This window comes from Peromyscus californicus, unplaced genomic scaffold, assembly GCF_007827085.1.
Source record: "Peromyscus californicus insignis strain IS unplaced genomic scaffold, ASM782708v3 Scaffold_3__1_contigs__length_106647218, whole genome shotgun sequence".
In the NCBI taxonomy this organism is placed as follows: Eukaryota; Metazoa; Chordata; class Mammalia; order Rodentia; family Cricetidae; genus Peromyscus; species Peromyscus californicus.
This window is the reverse complement of record NW_026294551.1, coordinates 6,253,767-6,274,020: the sequence shown is the minus strand read 5'-3', so window position 1 is coordinate 6,274,020 and position 20,254 is coordinate 6,253,767. Positions and strand designations below refer to the sequence as shown.

Here is a 20,254-nt window from a genome sequence, read left to right as displayed (position 1 = left end):
CTTGAAGGATTGTTTCAGTTTGTGGGCACCTGACTTTTCTCCCTTGAAAAAACTGGCGTTATCAGTCCCAAGACTGTGCTTGGTGCATGGTGCACTTGAGATAACCTGGGTTCTCTCTGTGCAACACAGCTTGCTTAACTTCCTGCTGGCATCCCATCGTGTGGTTGCTCCCTGCTGACTCTGGCCCATTTTCCTCCTACAAACTGTATATAAGATACACTGTGTGTGTGTGTGTATATGTATATATATATATATATATATATATATATATATATATATATAAAATTTATTTATTTCTATGTGCATTGGTGTTTTGCCTGCATGTATGTCTGTGTGAAGGTATTGAATCCTGGAGCTACACACAGATGTGGGCTGCCATGGAGGTGCTGGGAATTGAACCTGGGTCCTCTGGAAGAGCAGCCAGTGCTCTTAACCATGGAGCCATTTCTCCAGCCTGATACTGGTCTAAGATATAGCTCAGGTAAAACCTCCTGACCTTACAATTTCCTATCTATATTTTCTGGTCTCTTGGTCCTTCCTCTCAGGAACCTGTCACTGAAGAAGCTGCTGATCCAGATCACCAGCCAACCATAGTGACTGTCACCCATACCTAAGTCACTTCCTAGGAAGACAGACTTGAAAAAATTCAGAAAAGGAAGAGCAACTCTGGGCAGCAAATGTTTAAACTTTTGACTCCAGAGAATGCAAGATGATGAGTTTGTAAAGTTCGAGATGGCAGCTAAAAGCTGTACCGTGAAGTTAAACCAGGAAGTAAGATTAACACACAAGTTTTAGGGTTCAGGAGGCAACAGGTTCTAGCCTTTGGACATAACATAGCAATAAGCAAAGCACCTAAGGACAAACCCAGGGCTTCTCCAGGTAGAAACCAAAGGACACATGGCTAGCGTGGTCAGCTTGATAGAATCTATAATCATCTGGTGTTGGAGCCCACTCTGCATGGGAGGTTGATTGGACCACCGGCCTGGATACCAGGACTTTGTAAGGGTCTAACTAATAAGGGGGAGGTCTTTTCTTCCATCCCTTGGCATTGTTATAAATAGATCTTTGGAATAAAGTTCTGGACCTGTTTGGATAAAGATAGAGGCCCACCCGAGTCTACCTTGTGTTTTCTCTCTCCCTCTATTTCTAAGTCTCTTATCCCTCAATCCTCAAGAGTTCCTGGGGTAAATAAGTGTGGTGGCTGGTCCACCACAATCTGGAAGACTGGTCTCTGGATATGCATGCAAGGGACTGTCAATAGATGTGGGAGATGTAGTGTTAATTGTGGGTAGGCCCATTCCTGGGCAGGGTATTCTGAAGTGGAAAGAGCTGAGCAATAGTAATCTTTTCTGCTTCTTCCTTTCTTTTTATCTTCTTTTTTTCCCGCCCCCTTCCTTTCTTTTTAAAGGTTTGTTTTTCTTTTATGTGTATGGGTGTTTTACCTGCATGTATGTATGTGTACCACGTATGTCTGGTGTCCTCAGAGGCCAGAAGAGGGCTTCGGATCCCTGGGAACTGGCGTTGCTCATAGGGAGGACTAACAAATCTCTGTAACTTCCGTTCCTAGGGATTCATCATTCTCTTCTGGCCTCCAGGGCAACTGAACACAGGTGGTGCACAGACACACATGTAGGCAAAACACCCGACGCATCAACTGAACACATGTGGTGACACCCGACGCATTAAAAACTCTAGTACCGAGTCACGGCAGCTCTAGCAACCTGGAACTCGTTATATCAACCAGGCTGTCCTTGAACTCATGGAGAGCCACTTGCCTCTGACTTTGCCACCACACTTTCACTTTTTAGAAATAAGTCTACATTGAACAGCCACGATTCAGTCATTTAAATTTATTTATTTTCCAGAATATGAACTAATGCCAATAGAAACCCAAATGAAGTGATATAGTGCTAATCTTCAATCTTTTTTTTTTTTTTTTTTTTTTTTTTTGGTTTTTCAAGACAGGGTTTCTCTGTGTAGCTTTGCGCCTTTCCTGGAATTCGCTTTGGAGACCAGGCTGGCCTCGAACTCACAGAGATCCGCCTGGCTCTGCCTCCCGAGTGCTGGGATTAAAGGCGTGCGCCACCACCGCCCGGCTGCTAATCTTCAATCTTAAGCAATTATCAGTTGTTCCAGCAGAAAGGTTAAGGCTTGTGTCAACAAATCTAACGTTATCAACTCCCCTGGGACATTTTTTCCACTCCATTATACTGTGTTCTCAATAGTATAATGTTCTCAATTTTTTCATGATGCAAATGCCATGAGAGTTAACAGGTTAAAATGTTTTCTCTACTGTGATTTTATGAACAGAGTCCTTATTAGCCAGACATGGTGGCATACATCAGGATCAAGAGTTCAAGGCCAGTCTGGGCCCTATCTCAAAACAAAACAAACAAAAAAATCACCACACAAAAAATGCACACATACACACACATACCACAAAAGGTGTATTTCTTTCACCTTTAAGCACAATGATTGTAGAGACTGGACTGCAACTGAGGGGGCCAATTGACCCCCCAGGTAAGGCTGCTAGTGGCTTACCACGAAGCCGGGTACTTAACAGCAAGAAACTAGCTGCGACCTCCAATCGTCCTTCAGCCCGCACCAATGATTACATCTTCTGAACTAGAAACCACAGCACGTGGCTGTGGCAAAGGGTTTTCTGTTGTTTCTGGGTGTAAAAAGTGACCTGAGTGATTTATATGCCAAATATTGGCCACCAAGCATTTTAACAGCTTATGACAAGATGACACAATCTTTCAAATCTGGATTGTCCCAGGAAATTTACTTAATAAAGTCACCAAAAATACAGCAGTGCCACAGCTGAGGGCTCTCCCTCTACTTAATCTACAAGGAAGGACAGTTACTGTCTTTAGTACCTCTTCCAGGAGGAAGCAAGCAAGAAACGAAGACGTCAGCCACCATGATTGAAGTCCAGGCAACGGTCAAATAAGGGAAGATAACTATGGTTACTATGTCAGAAAGTGGGGACCACAGGCGCGACATGCTATACCAGGAAAGTTAGAGCCTGGAAAGGATGATCACTCCCAACTGAGGCTTATGGCTCCCAGGCGGATGTGTGTTGAGGAGTCTTGTTGACTATGTTAACGTGAAAGTTCAGAGAAGTAACACCAGCACAGCAGGCGGCGGCGGGGCTCGTGTACCAGCCACACACCCACATCAGGGTTTCTGTTAGTTTCTGGCTCCCAATCCGTCCTCAGTGTAGATCATTTAGGCTGGAAAGTCTGGAAAATTCCACCTTATAAAATACCTTTGTTTTAAAAAACATATATTCAGTGATTAGCAGTAAAAATGTGAAACTAAGAATTTAGTAGTTAAACTGTTAATTACTCAAAGTCATGGCGTACTGGGATTAGCAGCAGTACAACCGTGAAGCCCTCTGAGTACCTCCAAGTCTCCGTGTTACTTAAAACATACTGAATTTCTCATTTAATCTCTAGTCTGCTCATTTTTCTTTACTTATAGAGAGGAAAAAGGCCAACCCATCATCTGCTCTAGAGCTACACAAATGTGATGAAGATTTCCAGAAGATCAATGAAGTGAGGAGGAGAGATTTCCGGCTGCTGTCTGGAGCATATGGACGTGTCCCAGGGAAGCTCAGAGCTTGGACAGCAGGGGTTTCAAGTGCTTGTAGTAGGACTCGTGGACCTGCGTGAGAGCAGAGGATGCCAGTGAGGACCTGTCCCCTGAGTTAGCATTCTTCTCTAAACACCAACACCACTTTGAACTGAGAAAGTAGTGAACCTTACACAGACACAAAGATAATTATTTTATGTTTGTTTTGTCTTGTTTTTTAAGCCAGGGGCTCATTAGATAGCCCAAGCTGACCTCAAACTCATAGAGATCTATCTGCTTGCCTCTGCCTCCCCAGTGCTAGGATTAAAGATGTGGCCCACTATGCCGGGCCTTTATTTAAAAAAAAAAAAGTTTTTTAAATGTATGTATTATACTATTTATTTATGTGTGTGTGTGTCCGTGTGTATGTTCCTATGTGTTCAGGTGCCCATGGAAGTCAGAAAGGGTGCTGGGCTGGCCCCTGGAGCTGAAGTCATTATGTGAGCCACTCAACACAGGTGGTAGGAACCAAATCCAGGTCCTTTGTAGGCGCATCAAGTACTCTTAATAGCTGAACCCCTCCTGCTCCATACTTATATGACACTCAATGACAGAGTCCTTGCCCAGCATTCAGTGAGAACCTCAGAAGTTGACAGACACTGTTTTTGTTTGTTTTACCTCCGTTTTGTTCAGTGGGGACTTCTTGGCCCACTCAAACAAGTTCTCGTACACATTCCCGTCATAGCGGCCAAGGACAGAGCCGAGTGCCATATCCTTAAAGTCAAAGGCATCCACCAGAGCAACAGCATTGGGGCGGATCAGTGTGAGCAATTCCAGTATCCGGCTGTTTACTTGTGACATCTGAGCCCCTGTGATGATGTTCCCCTGGGGGAAAATGAAACAAATGACTAAAGCTATGTCCAGACCAGACCTTTATACACACATAACTTTAAAACAGACAACTGTTAAGTCAAACGAACAAGCACAAAAAAGGGCTTCTGCGTCCAAAGTACTGACCTCAAGAAAATCTCCTCCTTTCTGGCTGATGCCGTAGAGAGAATACAGGAAACACAGATTCCTCAGGACAGCCTGGACGGCTTTGTCTTGGATCTTGGGGAGTTTGTCTGAAAAGATCTTAACTACCACGTAGTGGCAATGAGCCTGGAAGAAGACAAACAGCGGGGTGTGGGACCCTTGACAAGGTGGGTGTGGTGGCCTGTGTCTAGTTCCAATGTTTGGGAGGCTGAAGCAGGAGGACTGCCATGACTTTGAGGTCAGTTTTAGCTACTTGGTGAGTTCCAGATCAGCCTGGGTTAGCGAACGTCTGTCTCAAAAAGGCTACCACAGTGACCCGGGCACCAAGGAAGGGGCAGCAGAGCAGTGAGGGGAAAGCCACCACTGACCTCACTCGCCCGAACAAGGTCAACAGAAGTTAGGTTCCATGCTACTTCCTTGCTCTTCCTGTGACTCATATGAGTCTTTAGGTTTTTTGCAGCAATTTCTACTAATCTGTTAAGCAAGAAGGAAGAGTAGAGAGCTGAGGAGACCGTCATGGTTCCCACTCCTCTACTCGGCCCCAGCCTGGAAGGCCCCACAGCTGGCCTCTTACCCTGAGGGGAGCTCACCTGGCTGCACGAAGCTTGTAGGCTTCAGTCAAGCTGTCCAGGCTGTTGATGTCCACCACAGTTGGCCAGACTGCCACCTGCTGTGGCTGGATACGCTGACTGGGTAGGTCATTCAAGTAGGACACCATGCCACCCACCAACTTCCCCGAGTGCACCTGGTCATAGATTTTCATCAAGAACCTAGAAATCACCAAAACACATGCTTTTAGTAACTCTACTGAAATGACTTCACAGTCTGACCAGGTGCTGGCTAACTTTATGTCAACTTGATACAGGCTAGAGTCATCTGAGAGGAGGGAACCTAGGAAAGAAGTTGGTACCAGGATCGTGGGGTATTGCTGTGACAGACCTGACCATGTCTTTTTTCAGGGGAAGACTGTGGAAGGACTGTGGAACTTTGGACAAGGAGAGCCACTGAGTGCTCAAAGCTTGGTGAGCTGTCATGTAGAAACTTGGGAGGTAAGAATGTTAAGAAAAATGCAGACAACAGAGGCCTAGCCTGTGAGGTTTCAGAGGAAGCAAAGATCCTGCCATTGATTCTTGGGAGCTCAGTGGGCTGTTCTGTAGGAGTCTGGAAGGTAATGTTGAGATCAGTGCAGAGGATGGAGGCCTGGCCTGTGAGGTTTCAGAGGAAGCAAAGATCCTGCCAGGCCTTTTGTGTGAAGAATCTGTGATTCTGGTCAGCTGGAGCTGAAGGATCGGCTGTGATTACCAAGAGACCAGAACCGCTAAAGTTAAACCTTTGCTTTGCTGGGACAATGGATGCTAGTCTGCTGGGGCTGAGGAATCAGCTGTGATTAAGAGGCCTGAGGTGAAGTCTTCTCGGAAGTGTTTCCTCAGGGCCACCACATAGAAGCAGTGATCCAGAGGTGGCCAAGGTTGTACCTTGTGCTGGCAGCTGAACTTGGTAGTGTAAGAGTCACCCAGGTGGTGCTGGTTTTGAAGGCATGAAGGGGTCATGGAGAGCAGCTGAGGTTTATGCTGTGTGACAGGGCTGGAGTCCCTAAGAGAGCCCAGGAGAGGTTACTGGTGAAGGTGCAGCCCAGGTGCAGTTTTGGATATGCCAGTACCATGGGGTGACCACCGAGAGCAGCAGCAGCGGTGGTGGATGACCACCGAGAGCAGCAGCAGTGGATGACCACAGAGAACAGCAGCAGTGGTGGATGACCACCGAGAACAGCAGCGGTGGATGACCACAGAGAACAGCAGCAGTGGTGGATGACCACCGAGAACAGCAGCAGCGGTGGATGACCACAGAGAACAGCAGCAGTGGTGGATGACCACCGAGAACAGCAGCAGTGGTGGATGACCACCGAGAACAGCAGCAGCAGTGGATGACCACCGAGAACAGCAGCAGTGGTGGATGACCACAGAGAACAGCAGCAGTGGTGGAGGACCACCGAGAACAGCAGCAGTGGTGGATGACCACCGAGAACAGCAGCAGTGGTGGATGACCACCGAGAACAGCAGCAGCAGTAGATGACCACCGAGAACAGCAGCGGTGGAGGACCACAGAGAACAGCAGCAGCAGTGGATGACCACAGAGAACAGCAGCAGTAGATGACCACAGAGAACAGCAGCAGTGGAGGATGACCACCGAGAACAGCAGCAGCGGTGGAGGACCACAGAGAACAGCAGCAGCGGTGGATGACCACAGAGAACAGCAGCAGTGGAGGATGACCACCGAGAACAGCAGCAGCAGTGGATGACCACAGAGAACAGCAGCAGTGGATGACCACCGAGAACAGCAGCAGTGGATGACCACAGAGAACAGCAGCGGTGGATGACCACCGAGAACAGCAGCAGCGGTGGAGGACCACAGAGAACAGCAGCAGCGGTGGATGACCACAGAGAACAGCAGCAGTGGAGGACCACAGAGAACAGCAGCAGCAGTGGATGACCACAGAGAACAGCAGCAGTAGATGACCACAGAGAACAGCAGCAGTGGAGGATGACCACCGAGAACAGCAGCAGCGGTGGAGGACCACAGAGAACAGCAGCGGTGTGGATGACCACCGAGAACAGCAGCAGCAGTGGATGACCACCGAGAACAGCAGCAGTAGATGACCACAGAGAACAGCAGCAGCGGTGGAGGACCACAGAGAACAGCAGCAGCAGTGGATGACCACCGAGAACAGCAGCAGTAGATGACCACAGAGAACAGCAGCAGCGGTGGATGACCACTGAGAACAGCAGCAGCGGTGGAGTGGAGCCAGCTGGAGCCTAGGAGACAAGCTGTGTGTGCTGCAGAGGACGGAGCTGGAGAGGTGACCCAAGCCCCTTGGAGCCCAGATGATCATGAATGAATCCCAGACAGTGGACATTAAATTATTTATCTGTTGGGAGTTTGGTTTTGCTTTGTTCAGATTATGACTGTGCCCTAGTTCTTCTCTCTTCAAGTAAGAAAGTATTTAATTTATTTTTTATTTTATAGGAGTCCACAGTTGAAAGACTGAATTTTTTTTAAGTGACTTCGCTTCTGTTAAGTCACAGTATTTTTTTTTTAAGATTTATTTATTTATTATGCAGAAGAGGGTGCCAGATCTCATTACAGATGGTTGTGAGCCACCATGTGGTTGCTGGGAATTGAACTCAGGTCCTCTGGAAGAGCAGTCGGTGCTCTTAACCTCTGAGCCATCTCTCAAGCCCGAAAGACTGAATTTTTTAAAGTTTAGATTTTAAGAGATTTTGGATTTTTACAAAGACTGAATTTTTTTTCCGAGACAGGATTTCTCTGTGTAGTTTTGGTGCCTGTCCTGGATCTCGCTCTACAGACCAGGCTGGCCTCAAACTCACAGAGATCTGCCTGGCTCTGCCTCCCAAGTGCTGGGATTAAAGGCATGTGCCACTGCCATCCAACCAGAGACTAAACTTTTAAAGTGCAAGAAATGGTAAAGATTGTGGGACTTTCAAGTTGTAATATGTCTTATATTTGTGGTATTTATTAATCTGAGATCTTGGGGATGAACCAAAAAAAGGGGGGAAAGATTATGTCTTAAAAGGCCCTTTCCTCCCCAAGTTGTACTGGTCATGGTGTTTCATCACAGCAACAGTACCCTAACTGAGGCAGACCACAAATAAGTGAGTCATGACGGAAGCAAACCATCCCTGCCTTTCATGATGAAGTCTGTAAAGACTGCTTCTCACCTGGCCGTCTGTAGCATCATGACAGTGTTCTCTCCCTCGAAGGTGCAGGCTGGGGTAAAAGTGACGTAAATATTTGGAATTCCACTGCTGTGAGAATAGCCGTGCCCACCACAAGCCATCCGACATTCTTCAATACCAGCATTGGCCGTCCATGTAGTAAAAGCCTTAAGCCCAGCAGTGAGGGCGTGAAGCTAGGGGACAAGCACAGGCCATGAGAACCCTGGCTAAAACCCACCTTCTAACAGGAAAATACATCCTCCTGAAGTGCGCCGGTCAGTCACTGTCAGAACCAGTTGTGTGCATGCCCACTGAAGAGGTGGGCATCTGCAATCTGAATGAGCAACGCTCTCACACCTTTCTCAACGGTTGTACTTGGCCAGTCACCCCTTTCTTTAAATTCTATTAATAAAAATTCGAGCTTCACATATGGTCCGCCTTTAATTTTAAAAAGTTCCAAGGTTCTGTAATTCCTTTCAGGAAATTCCAACATGCAGTTTCTGCTGGATGTCTGCCAGCAGGTAAACATGAAACCTGAGGGTATCTAAGGAAATTACAGGTATCTAGGGAGGAATGAGAAAAGCACGTGCGTACCTCGGGCAGCTCACTCAGGTCCCCTTGGCCAATGCTCTCATTAATTCGAAGGTAGGTCTCCTTCATGTACCTTCCTACAAAGTGGAAGGCATAGGCAGTGGCCAGCAATGGGAAGAGTTTATACTGCTGGGTTTGAAAATCCAAAATCTGTGGTTCTGGTTCACTAAGTAACAGAAAAAAGGAAAAATGAGTAAACCCTGCCTTGTATTACCCCAGGTTTCAGTCCCAGTTCCCTGACACAGCAGCCGAAGTCACCCGTATACAGGTCCTTCCGGTACAAGAGCAGCTGTCCTCACCCTTGTCATTTTACAAATGGGGAAACGGGGAGATTAGGAAATCTGTCTGAGGTCACACAGCTCAAAATGGTGATTCTTTGGCTCCGTAAGGTCATATTCTTTTCTTTTTCCCTCCTGGTTCTTTGAGATAGAGTCTCTCTTCACAGCCCTGACTGTCCTGGAACTCATTCTGTAGACCAGGCTGACCCTGAACATAGAGATCCACCTCCTGAGTACTGGGATTAAAGGTGTATGCCTCCACACCCAGCAATAGTCCTAACCATTCTACTGCACTGCCTGAAGGCAGTCTTCCAACTGCCTCAGTGTTTCCCCTATGACTGAGGCAGCCATATCTCACGGCTACACAGAAACGCAAGCTGAACAGCTCACGGTGAAGAAGAAACAACAAAGGCCACCACAAGCTCAACACACTGTGTTCTGACCACAATCCCGGAGATGACACCATACGGAAGTAATACTTTAAAGTGTTAAGAATTGACAAAGGTCCTGGGGTTGAATATGAACAAGATGACTTTGAATATGTGCATCAAACTGTGAGATAACAATAAATATTTTTAAAAATAATTTATGGGCTGGAGAGATGGCTTAGCGGCTAAGAGCACTGACTGCTCTTCCAGAGGACCCGGGTTCAATTCCCAGCACCCACATGGCAGCTCACAACTGTCTGTAACTCCAATTCCAGGGGACCCGACACCCATGGCAAAACACCAATGCACATAAAATAAAAAATTTCTAAAAAAATTTATTTATTTTTGTTTTATTTGTATTGGTGTTTTGCCTGCATGTATGTCTGTGTGAGGGTGTCAGATCTTGGAGTTAAGACAGTTGTGAGCTGTCATGTGGGTGCTGGGAATTGAACCCAGGTCCTCCGGAAGAAGAGCAGTGAGCGCTCTTAACCACGGAGCCATCTCTCCAGCCTAATAAACATTTTTTTAATTAGCAGTTTTGTGAGGTTTTTAATTTTTAAAGACAGAAGCAGTCTGACTGCCTGCCCTTGATTCCTTGACATCATGCATGCTGGCTAGGTGGTGTGCCCTTGGGAGGCCTAGCATGTGTAAGCTCTGGCTCAACACCTAGCACACGGGGCTGCTGCCAGGGTGGAAAGGCGGATGAAGTGGCTATTCTGATCTAGTCTCTTAAGAACAGGGTCAAAGCCATCAGCACGAGCCCATCTCAGACCCTACCCTCACCCTGGCTTGATTTCAGACTGGTGCCTCACAGCGCTGTATCGTATGGCAATGGTGCATGCCTTGGACAGACACCGAGCTGCATCTCCCACGAGGAAGGACCTGACGAACACCATGGTCCCATATGTCAGCTTGTTATTCAAGGGCTTCACATATGTGCCATCAGGCTTCACCTGAAAAAACAAAACAGGCCTGAAGTGTCTTTCTGTGAGGCCAAGAAACCATGGACTGATTCTCCAAGTGTGTCTCCTGGAACAGGAGGGCCTGGCAACTGGTCTGAAACACTCAGTTTCGCCCCTGCCTCTGACCTTCTGAACCAGAGATTTTGGGAGCAAGGGCTTGATTTAAGACATGGGCTTAGCAGAGCAGTGGTGGCGCCCGCCTTTAGTCCTTGCACTGGGAGGCAGAGGTGGGCGGATCTCTCCGAGTTTGAGGCCAGACTGGACTACAGAGCGAGATCTAGGACAGTGAGGGCTACACAGAGAAACCCTGTCTCGAAAAACAAAACCTAACAAAAAAGACATGGGCTTGCTATGCAGCTCAGCCTGACCTTGAACTCGCTTCCTCTGCCTCAAGTGCACACCATATTTGGCTCACAATCTAAGTTCCAACTGGCATTCCTGATGACTCCAAGTTGCTGAAGGGCTTGGGAACCTCAAGTCACTAACGAGGTGATACTTTTCACACCCTCCTCAACTGCTTCTAAGTCACTGTCAAGAATGAAAGAAGTTCAGAAGGAAGAGCATGTCACCTTCTGCAACTAACATTTAGAGGCTGGGGCAGGAGGATTGCTTTGAACCCTAGCTTAGCTGGTCTGGGATATATAGTGAAAACTTGACGATAACAAACCTAAAACCAAATAAAATAAATAAATATACCTGGGTGAGCCGGGCGGTGGTGGCACACGCCTTTAATCCCAACACTCGGGAGGCAGAGCCAGGCGGATCTCTGTTAGTTCGAGGCCAGCCTGGTCTACAGAGCGAGATCCAGGACAGTCACCAAAACTACACAGAGAAACCCTGTCTCGAAAAACCAAAACCAAAACCAAAAACCCCAAACAAACAAAAAATACCTGGGCGTATTTCATCAGCATGTTCTCTCTAGGAATACGGTAATTGTCCATCTTCAGGTAGCCATTATCCATCTCTTCATAACCAAATTTGGGGCCAATATCTCCAACAGTAATACCTACCGAAGCAGGAAACACATGAGATATTAACGCTTTTGAATCCTTGCCTTCCTATATTGTTTAATTGTGCCTTATACTTTTTGCAGTTTATTTAATTATTTTATTTTTATGTGTGTGGGTATTTTCTGTGCATTTATGTCCATGCACCACATGTGTGCCTGGTGCCCTGGAACTGGAGTTACAGCTGGCTGTGGGCCACCATATGAGTACTGGAACTGAACCATGGTCCTCTGGAAGATCAGCCGTTGTTCGTAACTGCTAAGTCATCTCTCCAGCCCCATGCAATTTTAATTTTTACCTTGACGTCAGATGAACAATCCTTACCTGGTAAGGGCTTGTGGGTTCCAATTTCACGGATAGGGACAACAAAGGCATGCAATCCATAGCACTCCCCTTGAGTGATGAGCTGAGCAAGAACTATTGCATGATTGGAAGTCTTCCCAACTGCAACATCAAGAACAGAGGAGAAGTTAGTGAGCTGTTCCTGCTTCTGAATTTTTCTTTTCCTTTCTTTTTTAAGGTAGAGTCTCCTGAACCCCTGATCCTCCTACCTCTGTGTCCTGAGTGCTGGGATTACAAGCATGTACCACTACACTTGGGTGTGTTTTTGTGTTTTTACTGATTATATTACACTTATTTGGGGGGAAGTAGCTCATGCTTGTAATATGGCACCCATGCAGAGGTCAGAAGAAAACTTGTGGGAACTGTTTTCTCCTTCCATCATATGGGTTCTGGGGATTGAACTCAGGTCATTAGGGTTGGCACAAGTACCTTTACCTCCTGAACCCTCTCACTGGCCCTGTCTCGAATTTCTAAATGGTTGAAACACAAAAGTATGTGAAAGCAAGTCCTTCCTGTGACAACCTCACACGAAGTTTGTGGACAAAGCTTATAGCTTTGTTCTTATTTTATTTTTTGGCAGATAAATCCTACTTTAAACAAAAAGGTGTATCTTCAATTTTTTTTTAACATTTATTATTGTGTTTGTGTGTGCACACCAGCATGAGGAGGTGACACACATGTGCCACAGTGCACGTAGAGGTCAGGACAACTTGAAGAACTCAGTTCTTTCCTTCCACCATATGGTTTATGGGGATCAAACTCAGGTTGGAGGCTTATACCGAATGTGCCTTTCCCTGCTGAGTCAGCTCTCTGTTCTGGGGCCTGTCCCAGCTCTTTATCTCACTCTATTCTCAGGAATGCCTTTATTCTCTCTCTCTCTCTCTCTCTCTCTCTCTCTCTCTCTCTCTCTCTCTCTCTCTCTTTTGGTTTTTCGAGACAGGTTTTCTCTGTGTAGTTTTGGTGTCTGTCTTGAATCTCGAGCTGTAGACCAGGCTGGCCTTGAACTCACAGAGATCCGCCTAGCTCTGCCTCTTGAGTGCTGGGACTAAAGGCGTGCGCCACCGCCACCACCACCCGGCTGCTTTTATTCTCTTTAAGAAACTGTCTCTATTTCCATCACACAACAAAGTTCTAGTCAGAAGTGGTTGCTCACTCTAGGAATTCCAACACTTCAGAGGCAGGTAGATTTCTGTGGGTTCTAGGCTGGCCAGGACTACAGAGAGAAAACTTCTCTTAAAAAAAAAAAAAAAAGCAGAGGCTATTCTGAGATACTGAGAATCTGAGACCAGCCTGGATTACACAGCAAGATCTTGCTCCCCAAAACAAAAATAAACAAAGAGAGAATGTAAATAATCAACTAGTTATACCTGAAATAGACATTCCAACTCAGAGTGAAAGGAGATACTAAATATAAATTTTATATCAAAGCCAATTAAATAAAAATCTGAAAGTAACTCAATTTTTGACAGAAATAAGAAATAGGGAAGTTATACTGGGTGTGGTTGCTCATGCCTTTAACCCCAGAACTTGGGAGGCAGAGGTAGGTGGATCTCTGTGAGTTCGAAGCCAGCCTGGTCTACAGAGCGAAATCCAGGGCTGTTAAATGAGAAACCCTGTCTTGAAAAAGCAAAAAGAAAAGAAATAGGGAAATTTATTTGATTTTTTGAGACAGAATCTCACTATGTAGCTCTGACTGGCCTGGAACTCACTCTGTAGACCAGTATGGCTTTGTACTCATGGCGCTCTACCTGCCTCTGCCTCTCTGAGATCAAAGGGGTGTACTCACACTTGGCTAGGAATTTTATTTTAAGTGAGGACTATGGAAGCTATGGTATGTGGGGACATTTAGATGAAAAATTAAACCAAGTGTTGTAAGACAGCCATTACTGTTGCGCTTTTACAGTAGATAAGCAGAAGTAACATCTTATGATAGTTTAGGAATTTAACTATTTTTTTACTTCACAATTATATTCTCATATAAGGTCGACATTCTAAATATAACCTCCTAAGTCCTCAAAATGTTCAAAAACAACAACAACAAAACAACAAATGTTTTCTGTTTTTGTTTTTTTTTTAAATCAACTTACGTCCCCCAGGCCACCACTTAATAGAAGTCACAGTGGGGCTGTTGAGAATGAACTCTTGGGTTTTGGGGTCGTATGTGGCAGTGGTCTCCAGGCCTCGAAGATGAGTTCCTAAGGAAAGAGATCACATGACCTCAGACACAGCGCAGAGAGGAAAGAGTAACAAAACAGACAGTCAAGATTCTCCGCTGAGGCCTGAAAGTTCCAGGCCTCAGAGGAGCCAAGAACCGGGGATGCGTCTGTGGAGGAGCTGTGGGGGATGGATGGGCACACTCCATCCCATTGGTAACATTCCCCTGGCCAGTTCCCCACTAGGCCGCAAGCAGAAGTGCCGTGAGCATTCCACTTCTGAATGGGGCTCAGTGGGTGTGTCATAGTCACTGAAATTAATGAAAAGAAAATGTAAAGGCAGCTCGTGTTCTATACACCAGAGGCAGCTCGTGTTCTATACGCCAGAGGCAGCTCGTGCTCTATACGACAGAGGCAGCTTGTGTTCTATACGCCAGAGGCAGCTCGTGTTCTATACGCCAGAGGCAGCTCGTGTTCTATACGACAGAGGCTTCTACTCTCCTTTAAACCCGGTTCTTTCACATTTTAAAATTACATTTCCTCTGGGTGCACTGCGCATGAGCTGGTGCACACCAGCCACAGCACACACACAACCTGTGTGAGTTAGTTTTCTCCTGCCAGGTGGGTCCTGGGAATTGATCTTGGGTCACCAGGCTTGCCACCATGTACCTTTACCACTGAGCCACATCGCCAGCCTGGCAAGTGCAAGCCATTTCTAAGTTTGAAAAGGAAAACTGCCAGTCTAGCGAACTATTTACTTCTGTACTTCTGGGGACAATAAGAAAACGTGTGACAGAAACAGACTCAGCTGACCTTCCGTACGTTAGAACTTATTTCAGAATGATCACTAAAATGGAAACTAAGAACTTGAAAACATTTATTCATTATGAAAAAAGTGACGTCCTATAATTCTCCTAGAGTCCAGCAATGCCTGGGTCACGCTGGCTTTCCAGGGCCAGGCTCCACCTCAGTGCTCACGGCTCATGAGAGTGAGGAAGCTTGTGTTCAGTCTCGTGTTGCTGGAGCTGGATGGACACTTGCACTCTGAATCCTAGTTGGACACACTGCAATTCTTTGAAAAGCAGTATAGAAAATGTGGGTGTCGTTCTAATAACACTACACTGCAACAAATGCTGAGGACTTCTTCTTAAAAACCAACTACTTGGAGAAGACCAGCCTTCACTGAGCACTTTGAAACATCTAGAAATTTCCAAGCCAAGCAACAGAAATAGACAGTTTGTAAGCAACAGCCTTCAAAGCAGAAGTCAAGAAACAGGCACTGAGTAAACTCCTCTGCCAAAGCAGCCTCTGGTGACACATTAGACAAAGTGTCCTTACCAGGACAGCTGACCTCAACTGTACGCCACTTTGTATCCATGAGGAGCCTATAAAATACTGCTCAGCATTAAGAGGAGGCTGTACAAAATACACATTTTTTTCTGACTCCTCAGAATGGGGGGAGGTCCGGGGACGACACGGGATGGAATGGGACACAGGTATATACGAATGGCAACCAGAGCCAATTCAGAGAACATGAGAAAAACTACCATCTCCAGCCCCACCTGGTTCAGAAAGATGGGTGAGGTGGCAAGATGGGTGAGGTGGCAAGCGTGTGGCAAACAGAGTTTGATGTCAGTGGCCTCAGCAGGACAGCTTAACTTCTAACCTCTGGTCAAACCACCTTCCGAACTTTTCTGATGCACTACATCAAGTACAAGTAACTTCAAGACATACATACAGAATATTTCTGATCACAGGAAGTCAAAGGGCACTCACACATTAACGTGCCCCTCTAGGTAATCATCAGAAAGTAACCAACAGATGGGTTCAGAGCTTACACGCAGATTCCACAGACCGCATGGTAAGTAGGCCTGACTGGTCATTCCCGAGAGTCAGAAAGAACCAACAACCACAGTGATAAAATAACTTCATTTACACTGCCCGAGCCTCCGCTGGGAGCCGGACTCTGCAGAGGCTCACAGAACAGCCAGCAGCATCCTGCCGTGCTCTATATAGATCCGGTTGGCAGGGCCCGCCCACCCAGAAGGTAGACTAAATACACTGTACCATGACCCATCTCTGTCTGGGCATAAGTGCCCGTGATCTCCAAATTCCAGGCCGGCATGAAGAAACGCTCCTGCTGCTCTGCGGTGGCCTGGTGAAGCAAGGTGGGCAGGAACATGCCCAAGTGAAGGTCCAAAGGCTCAGGTCGCCCTCGGTGCACAGAGCTTCGAAGAAATACCAAGGACGGGCATTGGAGGGAAGCATCATCGGGTGTGTGAGAATCAATAATGTGAACAGATAGAGCAGGGAAGGAGAAAAAAAAAAACTGTGAGTATTAACCAATCACGTGCACTTCATCATGGACGGGAGCACTGTCCTTTTCTGTATTACTTTATGATTCGCAACAATGTCCATCTTTCTTAAGTTGGCAGAGTGTGCGGCAGGACGGGCTACGGAGACCCAGACCCGTGTAGCACAAAACAATGTGTAAAGGCAAATTAAATGAAAGGAAACGAAAATTCTGAAAAGGAGACTTGAAGGGGAACAAGGCGTCCTTGGGTGGGACAGAAACAGGAAAACAGGGCCGTTCTCTCTGGGATAAAATGAATTCGGGCTGAGGTTTTCCTGGATGTAATTTTAGTGAAGCGTCTAGACTGGGATCCTTTCTATTTGTTCAGAAAACATCTAGGACAGACCCACAGTCTTCACATGACCAATTTCATCATGGCAGATATTCAGCTCAGCTCTACCGGTGCAAATTAACACAGAAACTGACAGTGCTCTCCATTCCAACAATTCCAGCAATTAAAGACAAGCCATCGCTAGTGAGGACCATTACATTGCAAATCACAGGTCTGTGCGTAACAGGGTCTGCACTCCGTTATGATGCCATTTAATTATCTTAGAGATGAGCCTGGACAGCCTTCCAGTCTTTCAACCTCTCGGCTTGTTCCAGCTTGTTCCCTCTAAGCTGGGGAGGAGACTAGGCTGATATGCTCAGCAAGAGCTCACCAGGACCTCTCCAAGGCAAGTGGCTGCGCCTTCAGCTAACATCCGGACCCAGTGAAATCCCCACTTCATAAGGCAATGAAGATGGGTGGCCGAGTGCCACGTTTGCATCAAAATGATGGTGGTGAGCCAGGACAAGGATTTTGCAACCTAGTCCTGTCTCTGGTTGGCGAGCTTAATGTTCAAGTGAGACATGGACTGAGAAGGTCTAAAATCCAGAGCTGTCCTTGGAAACATCAAAACGGAAACCCCAAATGATTGGCTACTGGCAGAGCAGGTGAAAGGCTGTGGGGACTCTCGGTGCGGCTTTTTTAACTCCCTACGAATTTGCAATCATTTTTAAATTAGAAAAAAATTGAAACTGATTCATGGAATGAGCTGTGATGGTGCACATCTGTAATCCAAGCACATAGGAGGCTGAGGCAGCATTCAAGTTCAAGGCCAGTTTAAGCCAGACAGGGAGATCCTACCTTAGAAACCCAACCACATCAACCAAATCAAAGCAAACTGCATTTGTGAGATGCCTTTCTCACTTATAACTCTTCCAGCTTTTAAAACGCCAGCAATGGGAATGGGGGTAAACAGTGGTAAACAGTTTGCCTTGGGTTTGCTCAAAAACCAAACCACTGTTAATCCCACACACTTAAACCTAGAACTCATCTGGGAGGCCCTGGATTTCAATGTGGGGGGAGCCCCAGGCTGGGGTGACACTCAGAGTAGTGTTCATGTTAGCGTACTTAGACCCTGGTTTAATCCCTAGAGTTTTCCTCCCCAAAAGGCTAGGATCCAAGTCCCCAGGCAGTAACTGACCTAGGCCTGCCACCTAGGGCGGGGAGCAGCTCGCTTTCTGCTTTCAGGAGAGCTGTCTGTGCTGTCAATGACCAGAGACTGCTGGAGAAGGAGCCTGGAAGCGGCCCCCTTCAGACTCCCCTTCAGACCGAGGGAGGTTTGTGCCTGTGCGTCGGGCTAGCGTAAGAACAATACAGTGTTATCAAACACAGGGAGGAAGGCAGGCAGGCACTCCAATCAGACACTGGGACAGAAGAATGTCTGGGGAAAAAAGTGTCTCTGGTAGCTAACATAGGTATTAGTCACACATGGGTAAGATTTAGGAATGCGCAAGAGAAAAGGACAGTTTCTCTACTTGAAGTTAATTATGCATGGCAATGACACACACTACTGTGAGATAAGATATCATAAACTGTATAGCAGTACATTTGGCAAACTGTTAAAGTCAGTTCTTCTAAAGCTGCTATGTTGAAAGGTCTCCTCAGTCTCTCCTTCCACAGGCTACAAAGCTGGAAAGGCTCGCAGCCAACAGCAGGGGAATGATCTGACTGAGCGGCCCTGGGGCTGGGAGTACACAGTCAGTAGAGGGGTGGTCGAGCATGCATGAAGTCAGTTCCACCCAAAGGAAAACCAGGCTGGGACACACACCTAATAATTACACCAGAGGCAGGAAGATTCCCCCCACAAGTTTGAAGCTAGCCTGGTCTACAGTGACTCCACAAGCCCTGTCTCTCACAAACACCCTCCCCAAAAAGATCTGACTAACAGGAAAGAATTAGCTGGTTTCTTCCTGAGAGGACCAAACGAATGGAGTACTTCCCAAGAAAATAAAAAGTTCTGCCATATACCAACTCAAATTCCTGCAGCGCCTTTTGCAATGTGACAAACTGAGATGAGAATTCTGAAGTCCGGAGCTGGTGGTGGCACACCCAAGTAGGCCAGTGCTGAAGGTGAGGGAGGAGGATCGCAAGTTCGAGGCTAGCCTGGGTTATACCTCTGTGAGGCACGGCAGGGCTTGCCTGCGATCCCCACACTGCAGAGGCAGAGGTAAAAGGAATGATGAAAATTGCAGGCCAGCCTGGTCCACACAACGAGAGTTCCGATAGTTAGTAGGACCCTGTCTCAAAACAAAACAGAAAGCAAAGGAGGGGCTAGAGAGATGGAGAGACCTGCTGCTTCCCACAAGACCTGAGTTCATTTTTTGTTTCTTTTGTTTTTGAGACAAGGTCTCACTATGTAGCCCTGACTGGCCTGGAACTTACTATGTGGACCACGTGGGTCTCAAACTCACAGAAATTTGCCTGCCCCTGCCTCCCAAGGGCAGGTGTGCATCACCACACCTGGCTACAAATAAACCCAAAACAACAACTATAAAACCACCAAAGGAAAAAGAAAACTGTAGGCAAGAACACCAAACACATATCTCTTTTGTTTTGGGAGTTTGGTACTGGAGAGTGAGCCCAGGGCCTTGTACACACTGCGCAAGCAACCAATCTCTGAGCTCCACGCCCTGTCTCCAGACACAGGGAAGCACATGTGTACAGTACATTCCAGAAATAAAGTCTTACTATTACAAAACTCTAGAAGAAGCTACGAAGAACCAACAGGAAAAAAGCTGAGAGCTGAGGGACATACAAATGTAGGAAAATGTCTGAGAGTCGCTCTCTCTAAGTCAGTGCTAGAGATGAGCTAACAAACCCAGAAGACAGAGCAATCAGAGGAGAGGTCTGCACCGACTCCAAAAGGACACATTGAGAACATTGAATAAAACGTTTAACACATGAGGCAGGGATGGGGAAATTATTAGATGGACACAATATTCTGAGAAGGTCAATATGCAGATTCTATTTCCATCAATACTCGAAGGAGGGAAAACAGCCCCTTCAGCTCACAGAAGAAAATGCAGGGCTGGAGAGATGGTTCAGAGGTTAAGAGCACTGACTGCTCTTCTAGAGGTCCTGAGTTCAATTCCCAGCGACCACATGGTAGCTCACAACCATCTACAGTGAGATCTGGTGCCCTCTTCTGTCATGCAGGCATCCATGCAGACAGATCACTGTGTACATAATAAATAAATTAATCTTTAAAAAAAAAAAAAAGAAAATGCAGACAGCAAAAGAGGATGTGCATCGGCGTACAGGCTAGTAACAGAAACCGTAACCCGGACTCTCGGGTGTGTACTAACGTGGAGAGAACAAAGTGGCCACCTTGACAGGCTACCGAGACAAAGGGATTCTGAAGGCACTAAAGAAGGGACACGAGGGACTATAATCCCAGCACTGGGAAGGTTGAGGCAGGAGGATCACAAGTTCAAGGCAAGTATGAGCTATTTACAACAAGAACCTGT

General features: G+C 46.6%; 1 protein-coding gene across 3 annotated transcripts in view; it reads right to left on the bottom strand.

Annotated features, from left to right (window-relative positions):
- Positions 1 to 2,434: 2,434 nt before the first annotated feature.
- Acox1 (acyl-CoA oxidase 1) overlaps positions 2,435 to 20,254 on the bottom strand; it is a 27,931-nt gene continuing 10,111 nt past the window's right edge. For 2 of the 3 annotated variants that reach the window (XM_052757416.1, XM_052757417.1), the window contains exons 3-14: positions 16,174 to 16,334; positions 14,041 to 14,148; positions 11,936 to 12,055; positions 11,495 to 11,610; positions 10,426 to 10,595; positions 8,940 to 9,102; positions 8,349 to 8,539; positions 5,202 to 5,381; positions 4,980 to 5,085; positions 4,594 to 4,737; positions 4,255 to 4,461; positions 2,435 to 3,669 (exon numbers count right to left, since the gene is read on the bottom strand). In XM_052757416.1, coding sequence (XP_052613376.1) covers positions 3,619 to 3,669; positions 4,255 to 4,461; positions 4,594 to 4,737; positions 4,980 to 5,085; positions 5,202 to 5,381; positions 8,349 to 8,539; positions 8,940 to 9,102; positions 10,426 to 10,595; positions 11,495 to 11,610; positions 11,936 to 12,055; positions 14,041 to 14,148; positions 16,174 to 16,334 — 1,717 coding nt within the window. In that variant the 3' untranslated portion in view covers positions 2,435 to 3,618. The remainder of the gene's footprint in view (positions 3,670 to 4,254; positions 4,462 to 4,593; positions 4,738 to 4,979; positions 5,086 to 5,201; positions 5,382 to 8,348; positions 8,540 to 8,939; positions 9,103 to 10,425; positions 10,596 to 11,494; positions 11,611 to 11,935; positions 12,056 to 14,040; positions 14,149 to 16,173; positions 16,335 to 20,254) is intronic. The other variant, XM_052757418.1, reaches the window with a different exon arrangement.